At 50.1% G+C, this 23,042-nt stretch overlaps 1 protein-coding gene across 2 annotated transcripts in view; it reads left to right on the top strand.

Annotated features, from left to right (window-relative positions):
• Window positions 1-21,587, top strand: part of ERCC3 (ERCC excision repair 3, TFIIH core complex helicase subunit) — a 28,632-nt gene extending 7,045 nt beyond the window's left edge. Inside the window, exons 9-15 of one of the 2 annotated variants that reach the window (XM_036884114.2) lie at window positions 4,658-4,842; window positions 7,704-7,906; window positions 12,198-12,294; window positions 13,328-13,445; window positions 17,654-17,772; window positions 19,699-19,851; window positions 21,102-21,587. In XM_036884114.2, the coding sequence (XP_036740009.1) occupies window positions 4,658-4,842; window positions 7,704-7,906; window positions 12,198-12,294; window positions 13,328-13,445; window positions 17,654-17,772; window positions 19,699-19,851; window positions 21,102-21,233 (1,007 nt within the window). In that variant the 3' untranslated portion in view covers window positions 21,234-21,587. Of the gene's footprint in view, window positions 1-4,657; window positions 4,843-7,703; window positions 7,907-12,197; window positions 12,295-13,327; window positions 13,446-13,659; window positions 13,814-17,653; window positions 17,773-19,698; window positions 19,852-21,101 lie in introns of those variants that run through there. The other variant, XM_036884115.2, reaches the window with a different exon arrangement.
• Window positions 21,588-23,042: the final 1,455 nt, after the last annotated feature.

Genomic DNA, 23,042 nt, shown 5'->3' with positions numbered 1-23,042 from the left:
ATATTGTGAATCAGTGAAACTTTAAAAAAAATTTTGGTATCATTAATATACAATTACATGAGCAACATTGTGGTTACTAAATTCCCCCCATCATCAAGTCTCCACCACACACTCCATTACAGTCACTGTCCATCAGTGTAGTAAGATGCTATAGAGTCACTACTTGTCTTCTCTGTGCTATGCTGCCTTCCCTGTGGCCACCCCCCTACATTATGTATGCTAATCATAATGCCCCTTATTCCCCTTCTCCCTCCCTTCCCACCCACCCACACCAGTCCCTTTCCCTTTGGCAACTGTTAGTCCATTCTTGGGTTCTGTGAGTCAGCTGCTGTTTTGTTCCTTCAGTATTTCTTTGTTCTTATGCTCCACAGATGAGTGAAATCATTTGGTGGTTGTCTTTCTCCACTTGGCTTATTTAACTGAGCATCCTCTAGCTCCATCCATGTTGTTACAAATGGTAGGATTTGTTTTCTTCCTATGGCTGAATAATATTCCTTGTGTATATGTAGCACATCTTCTTTATCCATTCATCTACTGATGGACACTCAGGTTGCTTCCATTTCTTGCTATTGTAAATAGTGCTGCAATAAACATAGGGGTGCATCTGTCTTTTTGAATCTGAGATCCTGCATTCTTAGGGTAAATTCCTAGGAGTGGAATTCCTGGGTCAAATGATATTTCTATTTTTATTTTTTTGAGGAACCTCCATACTGCTTTCCACAGTGGTTGCACTAGTTTACATTCCCACCAGCAGTGTATGGGGTGCTCACCAGTACCTCCGCATCCTCTCCAGTATTTGTTGTTCCTATTCCTTTCTATGTTGGCCATCCTAACTGTTCTGAGGTGATATCTCATTGTGGTTTTATCAGTGATACTTTAATAAAAAAAAGGGGAACCTTAATAAATTAGAGGTTAAAAAAGAAGTATTAATTAGAGATGACTCTGAATGAAATGAAATCAGAGGCATTTTCACATAGAGTATTCAAAATATTGTTGAAACGGCCTTAGCATCTGGCTTTTCTCTGTCATGAGTGCTCTTCCGGCTCCTCTGGGTGTCTCGGGACGCCTAGAGATATGCACTGCCAACCCGGGGGGGAGCAGGGTCTTTTAGGTTGAAGGAATGGGGTGCAAGTCGAGGTGGGAGAGAATGTGGTGTGGTCCGCAACAGCAAGGTGCACCTGCCCTAGCAGGGAGTGTAGAAAGCAGTCAAAGCCGAGGTTGAGGAGGGGTGGGCAGGAGAGAGCAGCAGGCAAATCCTGTAGGTCCTCCCAGCTCACCCGTAAGGCCTTTGGCTCGTGCTCCAGTGGGTGGGGAGCCGTTTGAGGGATTTGAGCCGAGGGCGATGTGATCTGACTTAGCTGAACATATTGCCTTGGCTGCTGTGCTGGGAATGGACTAAAGGAGCAGGGGCGGAAGCAGCTAGGAGGGCGTTTGCGGACCCCAGCGAGAGGCTTGAACTGGCCGGGATGAAGGTGACCTAGTTCTGGGTGTGTCATGAGGGGTGCCGTGAAGGGCTGGATGAGGGATTGAGAGAAAGGGAGATCAGGGGTGCCTGTAGGTTTTTGGTTCGAGCAGTTGGAAGGGTGGAGTGGACATTCATGGAGGTGGGAAACAAGAAGTGGAGGCTTGGAGAGCGGCAGTCAGGAGTTAGGCTGCAATCCCTGGATTGCCTGTTGGACGTTCAGGGAATGGCCACAGTGTTAGCAGACGGGCAAAAGACCCAAGCAGACATTTCACCGGAGACTACACAGATGCCAAGAAGCATGTGAGACGACGCTCAGCATCCCTGGCCCTCAAGGAAGTGCAGGTGAAACCGTGAGAGATGCTCCTAATGCCTGTGGCTAAAATAAAATCCAGGAACAATGACGAATTCTGATGAGAGCCCAGACCAGCTGGAGCTGTCGTATGCTGTCAGGGATCACAGACATGCAGCCACTCCAGGAAGGCCTGGCAGTTCATTAGGAAGTGACTGTACCAGTCCTAGCTCTGGGCACCTACCCTAGAGAAATGAAAACTAAGGCCCCCACAGAAACCTGCACAGGAATGTGTATAGGACTCTCGTCATAATCTTGCAAACCTGGGAACAAGCCAGATGCCCGTCATGGGTGACTGGGTACAGACTGGGGCCTCCACCCACGGGACACGCTCAGCAGTGAGGAGGAACGCACTGTTGTCGCGTGTGGCTGCTTGGTCGAGTCTCAGGTATGGTGCCCCACGAAATCAGCTGTGCTCAGCAGGTTACCTAGCAAACGACGCCTTTGGTAGGACATGCTTGAAAAACAAGACTGTAGTGATGAGAACAGATTTGTGGTGGGGAGAGGTGGGGAGTGGGGAGGGGCGGCTATAAAGGGGCAGCGTGAAGGAGTTTTCCAGGGTATTGGATTGGTCTATCCTGATGATGGTGGTGGTTACATGAATCCATATATGTGTTAAATTTATAGAACTGATCACCCACGCACCCACAGAAAAGGGTCAGTCTTACTGTGTGATAATTTAAAAACTAAAAGAAAAAACATTTAAGGGGAAGGTGGGTTTCGGGTCTTATTGGATTGGAAATTGATGGCATGGAGAATCATTTCTTACAAATGAGTTTAGAATTGCTGTGTAGCAGTTCTCCTGGAGACCGCGTTTGGAGCTTTGGAAGGCTCGAGGCTTGCGGCCCGAGAGTATGTGGTTAGTATGTGCTGATGGTTCTCTCTGCCCTGGGTCCCAGGTCCCTGGGGGTGGCAGCCAGGCTTGGGGTCGGTCATCCCTGGTGACGAGGATACAGAGGTACACCCACATGGTCCATGCTCACCTTACATGTCTGTCCATCTCTCTCCTCTGGTTCACTGGGTCAGTTTGTCTCTGATTGTCTTTAGCAGCTCTGAAGAATTCAGGCCTTGTAAGCCCCATGGCCTGACAGTGCTTACCAGGCCAGAGAGCAGATGTTGAATAGGGGAATTCTAGCAAATCGGAGCAAGCTCCCTGACTGCCCAGCATTTACTGCATTAGAGTAGGTCAATAGTAAACCTTGGAGGCTTACCTCAGAGGAGAAAGCTCGCTGTGTTCCTTACAGATCTCCTAAAGGAACCCTGTTCAGCCATTGTAAGAAACTCTGTTATAGTCCTGCCACATGTTAAGTGCTTACGGCATGTGAGGCACTGTTCCAGTTTCATGATTTTAACAAGTATTCATTGAGAACCTCCTAAGTGTCCAGCACTGTGTTTGGCACTGGAGACAAAGTGGGAGGGACAAAGAGCCACAAATGTCAATTGACAGTCATGACAGTGTCCGTGAGACAAGCCACACACAAAAAGCATGTGCTGTGATTCCCATTTTCTGAAGTTCAGATAATGGAGGGAGGCAGACCTCCTCTCTGAGGACTGAAGAGGAAGTGCTATATTGACAGGAGAGGCAGAGGAGAGACTTCTGCGTGCTAAGAACACCCATGCGGTGACCTCTGTGGCTCCCGGGATGTGCAGCTGTGTAAAATTTATGGAGCCATGCACTTCCTAGTGTGTGAGTTCTCCTCCAGTGACAGTGTTGGGGCTATAGGAGAGTGTGACACCGGGGATGGGACTGGTTTGCAGGCAGATGCCGCTGGAGGGCTTGTTTCTGGCTGCAGAGTGGCCAGGCAGGGTCCTGTCTCATGCTTCTCTTGGTTACTGGGACCCCGGGGCCCACGTGAGGCTGGTGTCTCCATTGCCTGGTTGCACTGTCCTGCTGTGGGGAGCCTGGTCTGCGGTCCTTGGCTGCCCGCCTCTGGAGCTGGCACAGTCCTTGGAGATACTCCTGATGCTGGGGTGCGTATTCCTCATGTGCACAAACTGTGTTAGGCTTCAGGATATGAAACTTGGAGGCCTGTATATCTCCTCGGGGTTAGACAGTCCTCTGATACGTCACTGTTACATTTTCGGCTGTGGCTTATGCAATCTGGCCTCTCTTTCCTTAGGTTGTTACGTTGATTGAAAGTGTCATTCACCTTTAGTTGTAGTAGAGATTAAGTATGATTTAGACATTTTAACTTTCCTTCAGAGTATTAGAATTTTTAAAAGGTGAGCCTTTGGAAACCCATAAATTGGGTCTTTTGAAGTTAATAATCTTATGCCCTGTTAATGTGTTTGTTTAATTTAATTTGGTAAATCAGAAAGAATCATAACACTCAAAAGAAAGGAAGGCAAAGGAAGTTGCTGGTTGGCCCCAGTGTATCTCACCGGAGCAGGGTGTCCCCCAGGGCAGGTGGGGTGCCTGGGGTGGCATCACTCCCTGAGTTTCTGGGAAGATGGGGGGGAAGCTGTGCAGGTCTGGCTCCTTTCGTTCCTCCAATCCCCCGGTTTCCCAGCTGTCTTCCTGGTAACCCAGGCACAGGTTTCGGGGTGAACAAATTCCTTGCATAACTTGGGTTCCATGGTGTGTTAGGTGTTGCGGAGCGTGTGCAGATTGCCACGTGCAGTCCTCCTGATGGCCTGGCTGGGATCTGCTGACTCGGCACTTCCCTAACGGGTCTGGGTGCTGGTTAAGTGCTCTCATCTAGTCGGTACTGTCTAGAGCAGGTTCCCATGACCCACAGACCTGGGGGTTGGCTCGTGTAGTGTCACAGGCCGGGGTTAAATCTCAGGGCTGCATGTGGTACCCGAGCGTTTAACAAAGTGGCCTGTGAATGATGTCTCCCCAGCCAAGATGTTCCGACGGGTGCTCACCATCGTGCAGGCCCACTGCAAGCTGGGTTTGACTGCAACCCTCGTCCGGGAAGATGACAAAATCGTCGACTTAAATTTTCTGATTGGGCCCAAGCTCTATGAAGCCAACTGGATGGAGCTGCAGAACAGTGGCTACATCGCCAAGGTCCAGTGTGCCGAGGTAGCTGCTCCTGGCCCAGCCTCCTGGGGAGGCTCCTCCCGGGGTTAAGGGTGAGTGGGTCAGGCCCGTTCCTCATGGGCAGACGCACAGGTCAGGCCCTGTGCACACATGCTGCCTCCTCCTCCAGTCCCCGTGGTTCCCTGTGAGGTGGGCAGAAGCCACCTACTTCCCACGGGTATAAAACAAAACCAGTGCTCCGGCACAGAGCAGTAGGTGGTAAGGTGGGTGCTAATCCCGGCGGGCTCGGATCCAGAGTCCATGCTCCTCCCCCTCGGGAGTAAGCCACTCAGGGTATTCCTGCTCACTCTCACCCCTAGGGGATTCTGGGTTGGTCTGTGTAGGCCACCATGCAGGCCACCCTGGGGTCAAGCCTCTTGGTTCTTGACACCCCAGAAGGCACCTGTGGTCTTGATCATTTTATTCCTAAGAATACATTTCCCCAGTACTGTTCTTCAGTGAAGGCCTGCACAGGAATATGTTTAAAATACATGTTCACAGCTAGGTCTTAGAAGGGCCAACAGAAATATTTCCTGGCACCTTAGAAGGACTGTCACCCGGTGGCTAGTATAGGCAGCCTCTGTCCTGAAGGGCAGGAAGGGGCCTCCCAGGTAAAGGTGAGTGTGACCGACCTGTGCTCGTGGACTTGGTCTTTGAGAAACTGCCTCACCCTTACTCAGCAACTTCCTGTGCACAGGGTGTTGCCTGCCTGTCTCCCCTCCTCCGGCCAGGGTGACCGCTGTCTTGGAACTTCTGTGTGTCATTCTCTTGCTCTTTATTACTTTACCTCCTGGGTATGTTTCCCTACACCTAAATAGAAGTAAGTAGGTTATATATGTTCTTGTATGATTTCTGTCTTTTGTTCCAAATTTTTATTCCTTGCTGAATGCCTTATTTTTTTCCATGATGCATCCAGCTGTAGTTCATTCCTTTGAATTGCTCTGTAGTATTCTATTGTGCAGATACACCACAATTTGATATTACATGCAGCAAAAATAGTCTGCTAATGTTGACAGACATTTGGATTGCTAAGATTATTGAACAGCTTTATCAAGGGATAGTTTCTGTTTCATAACATTGATCTGTTGTAAGTAAATACTATGATCTGTAAATCCTGTGGTTTTAGTACGTGCAGAGTATGCAGCCATCCACACCATCCAGTTTCAGAACATTTCCACCATCCCTGGAGTTTTCCTTCATGCCCATTTGCCATGAATCCCTTCTGCTTCCAGCCCTTCGCAGCCACTGATTTATTTTCTGTCTGTAGAAATTTGGAACTTAGTTCTTTGCTGTTTTAACAGTGTTGCTGTGAATATATTTACAACTGTTTCCTGGGGCCCTTGTGTCAGAGTTTTTCTAATGTGGTGGGGTTCGCACTGTGGCCTGTGATCCCATAGCAGATGGTGACATCACTTCGCTGGGTCCTGACCAGGATAGAATAGGATCTTCGAGGGGGAGTACATTATGCATTAAGGGAATGTATTGTTTCACAGAACTATGTTTGTGCATGTGAATGTTTAGTTTGTGCCATGTTTGAAGGCCACTGCTCTGGCACATACCCTTAGAGGTAGCATTGCTGGGTAGCCTGCTTTGTGGATGGTCACTTCACTGGTCATGTCATAGAAAACTGTTTTCCAGAGTGGTTGAACCAATTAACACCCCCATCAGGGGTGAGTGAAGTTGTTGCACATCACCAATACCTAATACTGAATTTTTTTCCCTTTAGTTTTTGCCAACTTGACAAGTGGGAAATGATATTCCTTTATGGTCTTAATTTGTGTTTTTCTGTTTACTAATTACATTGAGCATCTTTTCATATATATGGGCCATTCACATTCTATGAAGTGCAGAATTTTAAAGATTTCACTATGTAAAAAGAATTGTTTTGGCCATAAAGAATGAGAGACTATGATGGGGTCATACTAGGATGTGGCCCAGAGGGAACCAGAAAATGTAACAACAGTAAGATCTATGCATTTGAGCTCAGCCAGTGTTTGGCATATGGTGATGGCAACTAATTCCGCAGTGGTGGGAGCATGAAGACCGGGGCTGGGATCGCACAGATGTGGCACTGGGCACAGCCAAACACTCCGTGCCTGTCAGTGTAGGCTCCGTGGTCTGGTCAGTGCAGAGCTTCAGTGTTCTGAGTGTTTGGTGTGTACACAGCCTTGACACCTGTAAAATCCATGGCACTTCATTGTGTTTGTGTGACCTTCCTTTAGGTGGTTAGCAGCCCAGGCACAGGGCCCAGCATGAGGGAGACCCTCAGGGTGTCACCATCATTCTTACCTGGATGCTCAGGTTGTCTCAGACGAGACCAGTGGGACCACCTTCCAGCTGGCTCCTACCTCCATTTGACTTGTGCCATCTTTCTTGCTCTCTGGCATAGCAAGATATTTGAGGCTCATCTGGTGCTTTCCCTACACTGGCTCCGGAATCAGCCATTTCTCCAAGAGCCCTTTGAGTAGTTAGTGGAATTTAAAAAGCCAAGATCTGGGGGTAGGTGTATTTGTTACTACTCAAGATGTCATTGCTAGGCTAACCCCACAGGCAGAGCTGGGAAATGTGTGTGCAGCTGTCTGTAGCAGGCCGGGTGTGGGCTTGTGTGGGAGGTTCGGTCTAAATGGGAGGGGTTGGCTTCCCTCGCTTGGGGCTGGTGTGAAAATAGTTCCCTGGATATTGCTGCATTTAGAAATCTTTATGTTAAGTGACTAACACATAATAGTGTTCGGAGTCAGCATTAGGTAATAAGTTTTGTTTTTGTTTGTTTAAAGCTCTTTCTGCTAAATGAATGGTCTTCCAAAGTTTCCAGTCATGTGACATTTAAACTTGCAAACTGACCCTTGATTCTTACCATGTCACAGGTTTGGTGCCCGATGTCTCCTGAGTTTTACCGGGAGTATGTGGCCATTAAAACCAAGAAACGAATCTTGCTGTACACCATGAACCCCAACAAATTTAGGGCTTGCCAGTTTCTGATCAAGTTTCATGAAAGAAGGAATGACAAGATTATTGTCTTTGCTGACAACGTGTTCGCCCTGAAGGAGTATGCCATCCGGCTGAACAAGTAAGCACTGAGAAGAGCGGTTGCCTCCTGGCAGCGCACCCCCCAGGTGAAGGCGTAGTGGTGCCTCTTTCCCTTCGGGAAGCCCTCTGGGACTTGCATAGGGCTTCAAGGCCTGGGTCTGTGGCCTCATCCCAGGAAGCAGGCAAGAAGAGGACCAAGTGATCAGAGTCAGAGGTTAGAGCCCAGGGAGGGGGGGGGCAGAGTGTGCTGCTCCGGTGGGGCACCATTGACTAGCTGGGCTGCAACGGTGGGCATGAGTTGGCATCTGGCATTTTAGGCTGAGTGAGCACTCTGGGTGGAGATGAGGTCAGCCTCTGGGCCAAGGGCCAGGAAGGAAGGTTGATGCGACCAGCACCTCATACAGGGCCTGGCATCTAGAACGAGCTTCTCAGGAGTACCCAGCAACACTCCCACAGGCCCACGGCCCCACCCTGACACCTGTGTTTAAGCCCTGGTGATTGTAAATTCCCTGACCAGTCAGGAGGAAGGGGCCTGGGCTTCCCTCCTCAGTGACACAGGGCTCAGATGTTACGAGGACAGCAGAAGGCAAACCTCCGTGGAGACAGGCCTTGTGTTTTTGTGGGGGTAGGGGTGCGGAGGGCTTCTCTTCAGCAAGCTGTGCTTTAATCCTCACCCCAGCTGCGTGAGGATTGTTCCCATGGTACTGATGAGAGTGCTGAGACACATGAGTAAGTTCCTCAAACTTCCAAAATTGTACCTTCTTTTGATTTAAAAAAGGTTTCATTTTTTTCACCAAAGTTATATATAGATTATTATGAAAAAAAACAATTTCTTGGACCTGTCTTCTCATCCACAATTCCTGTTTCCCAAAGGCAGCCACTTACAACTCTCTTTCTTTGCCTTCACATATGTAAATAATAACTTCTATAGCAATTTCTTAATTATCAATTACGGAAATTGCCTATTAATTTCCCACTATGGAAGTTGAGGATTTAGCTCTTTCATATGCCACTCCCCTGCTTCATCCCAACATGTTTGGGGTTAAATTAATACTCAGTGTTACAGTATTTTGACTGTGTATTGTTTAAGTGAAGCTATATAGTGTACTATGGTTGCATTTTCTTTTTGTAAACATTTGTTTTTCCTGGAGTTAATAATTGCCTTGTCTTTGCTTTTGCTTGGTTTTCTATGTACATAAGAATTACTCTTCTCCAGACTCTTCATGCAACCATAAACTCCTCCTCAGTAGGTCAGACCCGTCAGGTAATCCCCCAGTTTCTCTTTTCCGTCTTGCCCTGGTGGGGTCCCTGCCAGCACTTCAGCCTCTTGCTCTGCTCTGGCCTGCTTGCTCCCTGGAACTAGAGAAGCTGCCCAGCCGTCATCTTAGGCTTCCCTCCAACATAATCCTTTGAGTTCCCTGAGCCTCTTCCCTGTGTTGGAGCCCCTGTTTCTGTATCTCATTTCCTTTCTTGGTCACCCATTCCAGTGGAGCATATCCTCCACTAGATTCCAGAGAGAAGGGATGTAGGATGAAAAATTTAAGACGTCGCTTGCAAATGTTCTTATTCCCTGTCACACTCGATCAGGTTTTGGCTGGGCCTGGCATGTTCAGGGCAGAGCTGTTTTCTCAGGGCTTCCAGGTTGGCTTCTCAGTCTGTTGACCTTCTGATTCCTCCCTGTACATGATCTATTGTGGTGGTCGTGTATCTTCCTTCTCTTGAAAGTTTTTAGGATCTTTTTTCTGTCTGGAAATTTCCAAGCATGATGTTCAGTGTGGTCTTTCTTTCACTGTGGTGGGCACTTAGTAGGCCCTTTCCATCTGGAAACTATGTCCTTCAGTTCTGAGATTCCTTTCTGCTTTTTCTCTGTTATGCATCTCAGTTTTCTGTTCTCTTTTGAATCTCTGCTGGCAGATGTTAGACCTTCTGAACAGCTCCTCCGGTTTTCTCATCTTTTTTCCCTGTTCTTTTCTCCCTTTGTCTTTCACCCCTTCTGTGCAGCTTGTGCTCTTTCCCAGAGTGCTCCTTTGCCAGCTGTCTGGTGTGGGACTGTGATTCTCTGAGGGTATTAAAGTTGCTGAAGCTTTCTTCTAGTCCCTACCCTGCTTCTCTTAAAGTGTTTTTGTTTGGATTATATCGCATCTGTCACTAGAACCCTTCTGCGTTTGGGTAATCTTTGGCTATATTTTCTTGTTTAGAGTCAGCCACTAAGAAGCTGATTGGCTTTTCTGTGTAGCTTAGCAGGTGTGCTGTCCTGGCGTCACGATCAGGCGGGGGCCGTACTATGTTGTCAAGAGATTGCCAGATGCCACTATGTATAGGTCTTTTCCCTTGGGCTAGTCAGTTTCTCCAGAAAGAATCTTCTGATCTGCTACCAACCAGCATGTGGGACGGGAGGGGGAAGGAGATCCCCTTCGTCCCTCACTGTCAGTCTCACCTTGGCCTTCATCCCTGTGTGAGGTTCTGAGTGCTGACCTGTCTTGTTCAGAGTCTAGCATGTAAGCCCCCGCTTTTTGCCAAGTGGGAGGCATGTCTGGCAGCTGGGGTTGGGGTCTGACACTGCTGCTCATGCAGGTTGGCAGTCTTTGCAGCCCTGCCCTACCATCCACCCTCTGAGGCGACGGTGGCTAGTTCCTGAGCCCGTCTGGTCTGCAGAGAACACGGGCTTGCTTTGTATCGGCTTCCTTCCCACCCAGGTGGGCTGCTCCTTTCCCTGGCCTGCTGGCTCCTTACCGTGCCTGCACCCTCTGCTGTTGGACGTCCGCAGCGGCACTCACTTCTCCATCTGCTGGTACTTCTTTTGTTCTCTTTGCCCTTGTGGGTGTGTCCTTTGAATCCCTTGCTGTCACGTTCATGGGGAGTTGAGAGGGACAGTGAGGCGAGGCATACGTTGACCGTGTCGTATGCAGTGGCCCCCTTCCCTCCCTGTTCGCCCCCGTCCTGTTCCAGAACTCCACATTCTTTCCCTCTCAGGTGGTCTCCCCCACATCTACATTCAAAACACACTGTTCTCAGGGAGTTCTCGGGCCTGGCATCTAGTCAGTTCAGCAAATGTTAGGTTCTCTTTCTGGAGGGTGGTTACAGCTGTTTCATTTCCTGTGTGGGGGAAACCTTCAGAAACTGAGGATGCCGCTGTGTGAGTAGTTTTTCCTGATGCTGGGGGAGGGGCAAGAGTCTCCTAAAAATCTGGGTATTGAGAGAGAGGCTGCCCTGCAAAGTGGAGCTTTCTGGCCTTTTTCACAGCACGGCACACATGGAAGATGAAAAGATTTGTGTGGTGCTCTGAGCACCTTGTAACAGGCGGGGTAGCTGGTGGTTGTGGTGACCAGACGCCACCAACCTGGGGCATCCAGCTGCCCTGGGCCCTGCCCAGCTTGCCCACAGGCAGGGGGCTTGCTGTCGGGCCCATGCATAACCAGCTCACAGCATAGCGTTGGGAAGTGCTGCATGGGGTGGCCAAGGCAGTGAGTGTATCCTGAGCTGTCCACGGTGTTGCCCCCAGAGGCGGTGGGACAGCCACGCCTGGGCTTAGCTCCCTCAGGCGCTTGACCCTCAGGGCCCTGTGAGTAAACTGAACATGAAACTACCTTTCCTGGTACGGTAGGGACAGAACGTAGTATCCAGCCTGGTGCTTGGTGCTGGTGGGCCCTATGCACCTGGTAACTGTCCTTGTCACTGTTGTCACTGACCCTTGGGAAGTGTGCAGACTGTTCACCAGACCATTCAGAGGAAGGCAGAGGAATGGCATTGCCAGTTGCCCAGAGATGATAACCAGTGAAAACGTCAGATAGGGCTGTGCCCTTGGGCAGAGCTGGAAGTTAAAGGGTTTGGACATTAGTGTTTTGGGAGGTCAGTGGGAACAGGGCTGGAAGGGGCTGGTGCTCCTTCGGTTCTTTCTGCTCCTTCCTGAGAGAATGCCTGTGTCATTAGGAGACGGTTGCCTCCAGTCCCCTGCTGGCAGACCGCAGGGTTTCTTATCCACAGTGGGCTTCATGAGGTCCACGGAGTCTCCTTGGGTGGACACGAAGCTTAGAGCAAGAGAGGTTGAAGCAGGGAAAAGCGCATCCAGAGACAACAGAAGGAGTGAAGGAGGGGCTCCTGGACAGGCGGTGACCAGAACCTTGGCTTGGTGGTGACGGGGGGTAGGTGTGCGTGTTTGGAAGGGTTGAGGGGGGCAGTCTGTAGCCCCCCGTTTTATGGGTCTCCTGATAGTTGCATGACCAGGCGTCCTAGGAGAGAGAAACTTTGCGGAATGCCCTTGCCCTCTGACGTGCTTGCAGGATAATTGAGTGGGTCTGTGGTCTTCCTAACCCAGCTTCTTTCTTCTTTAGACCCTATATCTATGGCCCTACATCCCAGGGAGAAAGGATGCAGATTCTCCAGAACTTCAAGCACAACCCCAAAATCAACACCATCTTCATATCAAAGGTCTGTGTGGCATGCAGGCTAGTGGTGAGCCCTGGCAACCCCAGGGCAGATTTCAGGGCAGAGAATTCATGTTTGTGGAGGGAGCGTCATGTGTCAGCTTTCATTCCGCTGTTTCCAGTGTCTGGGGGCAGAGGAATGTTGCCTACTGAGCAATGAAGAAGCAGATGTAGGTTTTTAATGTATTATGAATAATCTGTAAAGTCGCTCTGCTTGGCTAATGTTTTTCCCACTTTTTGGGATGCAGGAATTTTAAATTGTATTTTGTTTATGCAAGGGGAAAAAGTTCTTACCTATTCTGGCAAAAGTAAGCATTGCATGAAGTCCTTTTGTAGAGCTGGAGAGTCCTGGGGGGTCGCAGGCAGCCTTCGTCCTGCTCCTGATGTGCTTGGTGGTAAGCACATCGCAGACTCATGCAGGCCTGGCTTGGAGATGGTTCTAATCTGCAGTTTGACGCTGTCGTCTAACATGTAGAGCAGTTACTTAGATCAGCGCAGACCCCAAACCCAAAAGAAGTGAGATTTACCTAGAAAGTGGTCACAGCTAGGCCAGCAACTTTGACGTCTGGCTGGGAACTTTGATGGTTGGAAACCCGGGCTGAGGTAGCTCCGGTGAGCCGGAGCCCAGCCCAGTGGGCACTGGCCCCCGCCAGGTCACGTGGCCTCCTGTTAAGACCATGGATGGTTTTGTGTAGAGGTATTTCTGCAGCAAAAACTATGAAGACTCACTCAGAGTCCCTGTTGACAGGGCCCTCTTGTCTTGTGGACGGGGTCTCTAGCAGCACCGTGAACGCTGCTGAGACAGACGTGGTGACTGCGGGTCCTGGCCACTTCTTTAGGACAGCTGTCTGAGGCCACACCGGGTCCTGGAGGCCTGCCTGTCTCGGCAGGACCTGGGACAGAGGGAAGGAGATAGTGATTGTTCCTCTAAGTCAGCCACAGGGCTGATTTATACCTGAGGTCAGCAGGTTTTGTTGTCTCTTTTTGCCCCATATGTAAAAGTCCTCCCACACTCACAGCTGTTTCACTTTGCGTAGGTGGGTGACACGTCCTTTGATCTTCCGGAAGCAAATGTCCTCATTCAGATCTCCTCTCACGGTGGCTCCCGGCGGCAGGAGGCTCAGAGGCTGGGGCGAGTGCTCCGGGCCAAAAAAGGTAAAGTGGTCTTTCCCCTTCTGCTGCAGGAGGTCTTTCCTTTGAAACTGCTCTGGTTAGGAGGGTAGGGCTCAGGTGCCTGAGTGTCGATGATGGTGGGCGAGCGCCCTTGGGCTCAGTGGACTGAACAGACGGGCCCCAGAGCCAGGACTGAGAGCTCCGGGCCTTGCTCCTTGTGCCCTGCTGGTTCATACGTGGTTCTTTTCCTTGGCAGCTGTCTGGGATTCACACGGACATCCTCTGAGCTGAGAGGCCGTGTTGGCAGATAGGAGGAGGAGCCAGGAAAGCAGTGCTGCAGGGGGCAGCAGAGCTGGGCCTCCAGGGGAAGTGTCGGAGCTGGACGCTGTCCCCTGGCCTCGAGTCAGGAGTAGGGGGAGAGCCTGGGAGGAGCAGCTCGGCAGCTGCAGGAGGGACTCCTCTCGTGACCTCTGAGGAGAGTCAGCCAGGGGCAGCCTGCAGCTGCTGGATAACTGCCGGGAAGGGGCCCAGAACCTAATCACGGGCCTGGCACGGACTGACACTGCTATGAAGAAATGGCCAGGTCTCCCCTCCTGGGGCCTGGCAGGGCCTAAGACAAGGACACAAGCTCTGTCCTCACAGAACTCACTTACCTTCGGAAATACCTGGCTGTTTGATGACGACGAGGCTGTGGGCACGAATGGGAACTGCACTATATTTGAATCCAGGCAGATCTCAGAGATTGGCAGCTTCAGTTCCAGGCCCCAGTGATAAAGTGAGTCAGAGCAATGTTTTGGTTTCCCAGTGCACATAAAAGTTGAACTGTACTGTAGTCTGTTAGGTATGCAATGACATGGTATCTAAAAACACAATGTACAGACCCTAACTAAAAAATGTGCCATAATCTTTTTGCTGGTGGCTGCTGACACACCAGGGTGGTGGTTGCTGAATGCTGGGGTGGCTGTGGTCATTGGTTAAAATAACTAATGAAGTTTGCCTCACTGATTGACTCTTCCTGTCACTAGAACACTTAGAAGTTGTAGGTTATTAACTGACCTAATTTCAATATCGCTGTGTCTCAGAATAGAGAGACCTGAGGATGGGGGATTGGCCAATTGGTGGAGCAGTCAGAGTATACAACAGCACAACACTTACTGGTTAAGTTCTCCACTTTATATGGGCGTGATTTGTGGCACCCCAAAACAGTTAGAGTGCAGTCACAGTTACCTGTGTGCACTCCCTCCTCGGCCTGATCCTCACCAGTGTGCCCTCGGGTGGCTGCCATCTGCCTGGGAGTGCGCTGTCTGCAGGTGTCAGCAGCTCCGGCAGGCGAGCAGCATTCTGGAAGCCGCCAGCAGCAGCCGGAGGCAGCAGCTCCGCCTGAAGGTGATGCAGCTGGGCTGGAGGGAAGGGGATCTGCAGGGGTCCCGGAGGGAGCTGGCCCAGTCAGGAAGCACTACAGGGGAGCAGACAGCTTGCCAGGAAACCAAAGAGCAGTTCCAGGCCTGCCAGTGTGACAGGAGAAGACAAAGGGGGCCTTGCCAAGACAGGAGGTGCATAGGAAGGCCGTGGAGCAGGGGCTGGGTGGCATGCAGGACACCTTGAAGCCCTTGTGCAGATACCCAGGCAGGCGCCTGCGTCCTGTGGGGTAGATGCGAAACAAGCAGTTGATTTTACATCTCACCGAGAGAGGTTGGAAGGAGAGCCAAGACTGTTGTAGACCTCTGTCTTCTGACTCGGCCGCATTCAGCGACATTTCTCTTCATTCAGTATCTTACGTCAGCACTATCAGTAAGGTATTGGCACAAGTCGGCCAGCTTGGTCCATTTTGGATTGGCCTCATCTTTAATGATGTCTGGCAGTGGATTGATGGCAAAAAACTTTCTAGGTTTTATGCTCAAAAGGCCAAAATGTGTCAGGGTCAAAAACAGCTGCGTGAAACTGCAGCGCGGAGAGTATCTCCTCCATCGCCTCTGTGAGATGGCGGCTTTCATATATCCAGATGGGGGCCGTTCTTTGCACTGGGAAACCCTTGCCAACAAGAGCCTGTGCCCCTTCCCCCTGACTGCAGCCTTCAGGTCCTAAGAAGCTCTCCTCCCTGCGGCGGCCCTCACTTTGCTGAGACAGGGCCCAGCCCTTCTAGCCAGTCTCCTGCCTGCTTGAAATCCTGTCCCAGAAACTGGACTGTTCCTGGGAAAAGGGCAAAGAGACCTGTGGAAGAGGTTTTGGCTTCCCAGAGAACCTCCCGTAGTGGAATGGACAGGGGGAGGAGGGCACACAGGCTATGTGGATAGGGCGTCCTGGAGCCAGCCAGTCAGTTTCATTGAAATATATCGAAGTTTATAAATAAAATACATCAAAGATAGCATCACCATAACAAATATAATAATGAACAAGTTTGAAATACTGCAAGAATTACTAAAATGTGACACAGAGATGCAAGGTGAGCAAAATCCTGTTGGAACAATCATGCTGACAGATGTGCTCAACACAGAGCTGCCATAGACCTTCAGTTTGTAAAAATGCAGTATCTGCAAAGGGCAGTAAAACAAGGTGTGCCTGTATGTTTAAGAGACAGCAAATCGGTTGTATTTAGAATGGAAACAGGGCATGTTAGTAGCAATAGCATGAACTTGGCCACCAAACCAGTCCTAATGACTGTGGGCAAGTGATTTGCCCTTCTGAGCCTGGTTTCCTGTCCAGAGTGGAGTAGCTGTCCTGTCTTGTAGGAACATTGTGAAGAATAAGACTTACGCAGCAGAGGAGAGCAGGCTGCTGGATAAAGTGTAGCCTTTATGAACTGACAGCATTATCTGACTAGCATATGTGAAAGTTATTTATTACTTAGTCCTTACATTTCACCGCACAAAAAAGAAACAAATCTAATTTGAAAACCCCTTTGAACTTAATTTAAAAAAATACTATTTGGTATGTTTGGCTATTTGCATTTGTGAGCTCTTGAAAGAGTAAGAAACAATTGAATTCAGAGGCAGTACACATATACTTAACCTACTCCTATTTGAACTGTGAAGCAAAAGTATTCAGATTATCCAGGCTGCAGTATTTTCTGTCCTAGTTTCTGTGATAAATCTCTTTTTCTAGGTTTTCTCTCTGAGCTTTTTTTTTAGCAACATTTTTGAGATGTAATTCACATGCCATACAATTGATCCATTTAAACTGTACAGTTCAGTGATTTTTAGTGTCATCTCAAAGTGTATAACCATCACCGCAGTCTATGTTTGACCTATTGTCATTGCTCCAGAAAAGATGTCCTTCACCATTAGCAGTAACTCCTTGTTTCCCCTTGCCTCCTGTCCCCAGCCACAAGTAAACAGCTCATCTGTTTTCTTTCCTATGCATGTGCCCATTCAGGACATTGCGGATAAATGGAATAATACGGTTTGGACCTTCCGAACTGCCTTCTCTCACTTAGCATGTTTTCAAAAGAGTTATCCGTAGATGATTATTAGCATGTACCTAGTACCACATTCTCTTTATTGCTGAATAACATTCCACTGTTTGAACATGCCACATTTTATTTATCCATTCATCTGTTGATGGACATTGGGCTTTTCCACTTTTTGGTTCTTAGGAATAGTGCTGCTATGAAATTCATATGCAGATTTTGTGTGGACACATCTTCAGTTCTCTTGGGAATATATGCAGGTGTGGAATAAACATCCAGGTCATGTTTAACATCTTAATAAACTGCCAGACTGTTTTTCAAAACAGCTGCACCATTTTATTCTCACCAGTAATGTATGAGGTTCCAGTTTCTCCACATCCCTGAGAGCAGCTGTAATTACCTTTTTGATTGTAGCCATCCTAGTGGGTATCATGTGGTATCCTGTTGTGGCTTATTTGCATTGTCCTTTCATGGGTTCATTGGCCATTTGCATATCTTCTTTGGAGAAATGTCTGTTCAGATCCTTTGCCTGTTTTATAAGTAGTGGGTTGTTTGTCTTTTAATTAATGAGTTGTAATAGTTCTTCCTATATTATAGATAAAAATTCCTTATCAGGAATTGCTTTGTAAATATTGTCTCCCATTCTGTGGGTTGTCGTTTCACTTTCTTGATGGTGTCCTTTGAAGTATAAAAGTTTTTAATTTTGGTAAAGTTCCCGAGCAAAGTCAGGACAGTCACCCACCTGGCTGCAAAGTTCTGCTGCCTTGCACTTGTTTTTGGGCTCTGGGCCCTTTGCTCCTGGTGCCCTGAAAGCTAACACTGCCTTCTTTCCTGCTCTCCTAAGGGATGGCTGCAGAGGAGTACAATGCCTTCTTCTACTCACTGGTGTCCCAGGACACCCAGGAGATGGCTTATTCAACCAAGCGGCAGAGGTTCCTGGTGGATCAGGGTTATAGCTTTAAGGTATGTATTTGGTCTCTGGTCAAAGTAGAACCAAGGCTTTTTCTGTAGCCAAGCCCCCAGGAGAAGTGGGGGGCACTGTTGACACCAGCAGGGGACAAAGCTCAGGCAGGCACAGAACCTTAGGGCACTGGAGGCCCTGCTTCGGACTCGCTTTGTCTCCTTGTGACTTGGGAGAGTTCAGGGAAAACACTGTTCAGGATCCCCTCCTGCCCCCAGTTCCCCAACAGCAAATGGTCAAAGAATGGGGCCTGTGAAGCAAGAGGCACGGGGTTTCTGCGTGTTAGCTTGTTACAGTTGTCTTGTAGAAAGAACATTCATGGTTGGTTAGGGAGAAAGTGTGCCAGCCTGGTAGGGCTTGAGGTGCCAAGGTGCTCTGGCCCGTCATAGTCCAAGCCCTTCGGGTCACTTTCACCAGAACTGATGTTTGCCAGGGCTAAAATTTCCCAAGTTGTTCAGACCCCTGACTTGTAGGCATGGGTCTCTTGGGGTGCCCCTCCAGGAGGCTGGGAGGCCTTGTCTTTAGTCAGTTGGTGAGCCTGGGCCTCGGCAGGCCTCATGGGCATCAGAGCCCTCCGTGCCCCATTGATCGGGTGCGAACAGCCTGGGGACTCTCAAAGCTCTGGCTGATTTCATTGGCTGAGACGTCTGCTTTCTTTCCTGTTAATGCACACAGTAAGTCTGTTTGTGTTTGTGGGGTGGGTGGAGGGTGCTGGAAGCAGGATGTCACTAGAATGTACAGGTTCCCAGGTCCTTGGTTTGTGGGAGTCTGCAGGCTGCCTTTCCAGGTGCTTCTGCTTGTGTCATTACAAACGGGTGAGCATTCCTGTTACAGCCACAGACAAGAGGATGGGGTTGCCTGATCCCCCTTTAGCCAGGGGCAGTGACACTTCTTGGACTTCTCACACTGGGCTAGAGAACAGGACACCTGACAGTTTTCCAGAGGATCTGCATGGTGATCTTTTTATCCATCTGTAAAAGGATGTGATGAGGACAGTCTTCCTGCCTCCTGACTTGGGGGGTCAAGGCAGGCACAGAGTGCAGAGGAGCTCTGAGCCCTGTGAAAGGTGAGCGCCACATACAGGCTCCCAAGCGCATGCCTGTCCGTGTTGTCTGGACCTGCCTTTGTCTTCCTTGTCTTTGTTGCTGCCCACTGAGAGCAGCCAGGTTAGGGTTCCTGGAATCCTGGCCCCAGAGTTCCAGGAGGGGTGGTCAGGCCAGGGCAGCAGTGCCCCATTATCTGTACTTCATACCTGTGGCCACCTCAAGGGCTCGGCCAAATCCCTATTTCTAGGAATTTTCTTTTTATTAAAATTATAAGAAGAATTAGGGAGGGAAACAGAGTTCTCTTTACACAGTCACCCCAGCTCTCTGCAAGGAGAGGTAGGCCTTGGAGTAAGTTGTCCCCAAAGAGGTGAGAAAGAAACCACCACCTGGCTGTTTCCTTGCTATGTTAGAAAAAATCTTGTAAGTGCATCTTGACGTCCTGTCATTTGTAAGTGCTCCGTCCTGGAAGCCTGGTGCCAAGAGGCTGAAGACCATTGCCATAGGGCAGCGGACTGTGCCTTTCCATCTTTGGTCCCGCCCTTTACCTGGGTTGGGTTGGGTGCAAGATGGAAAACCACCAGAATGGGTGTTTTAGAATCGCCAGGATCCTTGTTGGTCATCTGCCACTGTGGTTTGGGAGCAGATTTCCCTGGACTTCCCATACCCTCCCCTGCCTTGCAGCCATTAGTTGAACTCTGTTACAAAGGCAGCACCTGAGGCTGGTCCTTGGATGCCAAGGGAACTCTCCATCGTCGGCCACGTGCTCAGCTGGGCCTGGGGGAGGGAGGTGACCGGAGCACCTGCACCCCCCGGGAGAGGGCCGAGTAGGGCCCGGGGAGGAAACACACGCGGGCACACGGCTGGCCGGCTTTGGCTCTGCAGGTGATCACAAAGCTTGCCGGCATGGAGGAGGAAGAGCTGGCATTTTCGACGAAAGAAGAGCAACAGCAGCTCCTACAGAAAGTCCTGGCAGCCACAGACCTGGATGCTGAGGAAGAGGTGGTGGCAGGGGAATTTGGCTCCAAATCCAGCCAGGTGAGTTGAGTGGGTGCGGCTCCAGATGTCAGTTCTTCTGAAGGACGGAATTCTTGCACACACATGCACATGCAGTCTCCTGTGTGTATGTGCCTGCGTGAGTTTTTGAAAAACTTGGAAAACCCAGGAAATTGTAGAGGAGAGAACAATAGAAAATAATAGGGAACAGTGTTAACATTTGGTATGTATCTTTCCTTCCGTACACATTGTCGTACATGGCTGAGCCCATGGTGGCTGTAATTGGTCTCCTGCTCTGTTCACGGAAGAGTCCGGCATAAGAATTTGTCAGCATCTTGATGTTGGAGCCCCATCATGGCAGAGGTGACCCAGGGCCCTCCCCGGGGCGGCTGCAGGGGGCAGTGTGGACGGCCGGGGCCGCTGTGCCTGACCTTGGGCAAGTCAGTTCCTCCATCCTGCTCACTGATAGAGCTGAGCCTTCCAGCATGCACGATGCTCCGAGGGTCGGCTCATACTGTAATTTCAATACTAATTTTGAAAAATTTAGAGTTCTCTGAAAATACCCAACTTTTAATTTATTTTGCAAATACTTAACAGAATCCCTACCGTGTGCCAGGCAAATATAATATGGTGTAATAAATGAAAGTGTCATTATGGGGAGTTTTCTCTGGTCAGGTGCCAGGGGAGCTGAAATTGACAGGAGAGCCAGGGCTGCCGTGGCTGGAGTCAAGGAAGCAGGCGTCAGCGCTGCTGGAGGCCTGGCTTCAGCCCTGTCCACACATGTCCCTTGTCATCTGGGGCCAGTGGTTCCGGGCCTGGGTCAGACCCTGACGTGGGTGATTTCTCTTCACCCTGTCTATGTCACAGCAGCTGTGTTCACCCCCGAGCTTGTTAAGACACAGGCAGTCGGTGTTCGCCCAAGGTCACCCAGCGAGAGGTGGGGCCAGGACTCAAGCCCCGGCCTTCCGGGTCCCCACTTGGCTCTCCTTACGGTGGGGTGCTGTCAGATTGTCCGGGACTGCTGCCCTCACTATTAAACACATTCTGCTCATGATTGTCATGAAGGGACGCAGGGTAGCACTGTGGTTAAGAACAGGAAATCTGCAGCTGGGCGGTGATCTTAGACAAGTTAACTCAATCTAATCTCTCTGTGCCTGTTGACGCTTCTGTGAAATGGGGATTATAATGGTTGTGAGGATTAGATGAGTTAGACTGCTCAGAACAATGCCCGAGACACAGTAAGTGGTCAGGGTTTCTGCCCTCGGAAACTAACATGGGCTGGTGCCCCGCAGGTGTCTCGGCGCTCTGGCACCATGAGCTCCCTGTCTGGGGCTGACGACACCGTGTACATGGAGTACCACTCAGCACGGAGCAAGGTTTCCACAAGGCACGTGCACCCGCTTTTCAAGCGCTTCAGGAAGTGACACCACAGGGCACGTAGGTGATGGTGGGTGCCACCAGCGTCGGGAAGGGATTTCACACAGCATTGCCCTCCACGTCCAGGATCTTTCCTCTGGCGTTGGCCAGACTGGCCTCAGTTCTCCGTCTGTTGACTGTGTTGAAGAACTTGCATTGAGAGCTTGGTTCTGTCTCCCTGGGTCATCCAGGGTTTAAGAAAAGTTGCGGGGACTATATATATATATATATATATATTTTTTCTTTTTGTGAACCACTCTTCAGTCTTGCTAGAGAATGGTCATTCCAGGATATAAAAATTTGTAGTATTCAAAGTGTATTTATCATAATGTTCTCCTGAATAAACAGAAATGGCATGTTTAGCCTCTCTTTGTCACCAGTGGTCTTGTCATGGGCAAGGATTGTGTCGAGATGACAAACTTCCATCCAGGCCCCCCTTGGTAGCAGGCACAGAGCATTACGGTGCCCCTTCCCTGGGGGCTCCTTGGGGCTCACCCCCAGTTAGAGAAGGCTTGCCACGTGGCGGTGCAGTGCTGGCAGGAGAGGCCCCAGGAGCCTGGGGAGGGTGGGCTGGGTGAAGGGAAGAGTGGGAGCAGTTTGAGTGCCACCTGCCCACTGTTCCGCCTCAGTGGATGCCCTGTAGGCCCCACAGTGTGTAGGTCCTCTCAGCCACCTCCTCAGGAAGCTGCAGTGTACAAGCTCAGCTCATGACGATTGTTTTTTTCTAGGGGAACAATCTCATTTCTCCCTTGAAATACATTTTTGATATTGCAGGGAGGTTGGATTTCTTTCCTAACAGCAGCAGACCTGTGGGTCTTTATTGGCTAGTTCCTTTATCCTGAAAAATGACTTTGGGCTTTTTCACCGTGTTCCTGTATGAAAGAAAAGGTGTTAGGGAACAGAGATAAGGCAGGATTGTTCCATTAGAGAAGGGCACACACAGGGCCTAGGTCAGGAAGAAAAACTCGTTACTTTGAGGAGGCTGATCCTAAGAGACATCAGCACTCGCCTCTGGGGAGGCTCAGGGTGCCCAGCGAGGCGTCCGCGCCGGGAGTCCCTGCGCCCTGCAGCCCGGCAGCAGCGGTTCAGTTCCCGTGTCACGTCAGGCTGGTACAGCTGCTCCAGGAAGCAGGCGTGCGGGAAGGGATGACCCGGCTTGGCAGGAGCGCTCTGAAGCAAGTGCTGATTCCGCTTCTCCGAGGCGGCCTTCTGGGACGGACGCGCTCTCATAGCCTGGGCAGCCACTGGTGTGAACCCCGGAAATGGCCCTGACAGCCAGACGCGTTGGAGCCGCAAGGCCTTTCTGTAGACTGTCCGTCACCACGGTGGGCCGGCGCCCGGAGGTCTCAGACTTGATTAGAGCCTCATTACTTCCAGAGTCGTCTCCCGCCACACCTTTATGCTTGGGTTACTCCAGCAAGACCAGCGTCCCTCGGGTTCTCACATTTCTGTCCTCGGTGCTCCGACTGGCCTTCACCCACTCACCCACCGACAGTGGTGGACTTTCCCTGAGCCCTGTGAGCCTGCAGAACACGGCCTGTGGAAGCAGTCCCCCATCTTCTGTGTTGGGGAGGACGTTTGCTGTAGAGAACGAGCCTTCCGCGTAATAGGTAAGACCCATGGAGTGTGCTTGTGCCAAGGCCAGGCACAGACCTTCCACACGCCCCTTCTTTGCCTTGAACAATTAGCTGAATTTCTTGTTCTCACTGATCAGTTGGAACAAAATGCTTGTTAACTAAACTTTGATTACGAGTCTCTCCTTCGCCAGGCCCACCCTCAGCCTACAGCCCAGATGAGAACAGGCTGAACACGGACGT

Source organism: Manis pentadactyla, chromosome 8 (assembly GCF_030020395.1).
Source record: "Manis pentadactyla isolate mManPen7 chromosome 8, mManPen7.hap1, whole genome shotgun sequence".
Classification (NCBI taxonomy): domain Eukaryota; kingdom Metazoa; phylum Chordata; class Mammalia; order Pholidota; family Manidae; genus Manis; species Manis pentadactyla.
Note: the sequence above shows the minus strand (reverse complement) of the source record. Positions and strands in the feature narration are given on the sequence as shown.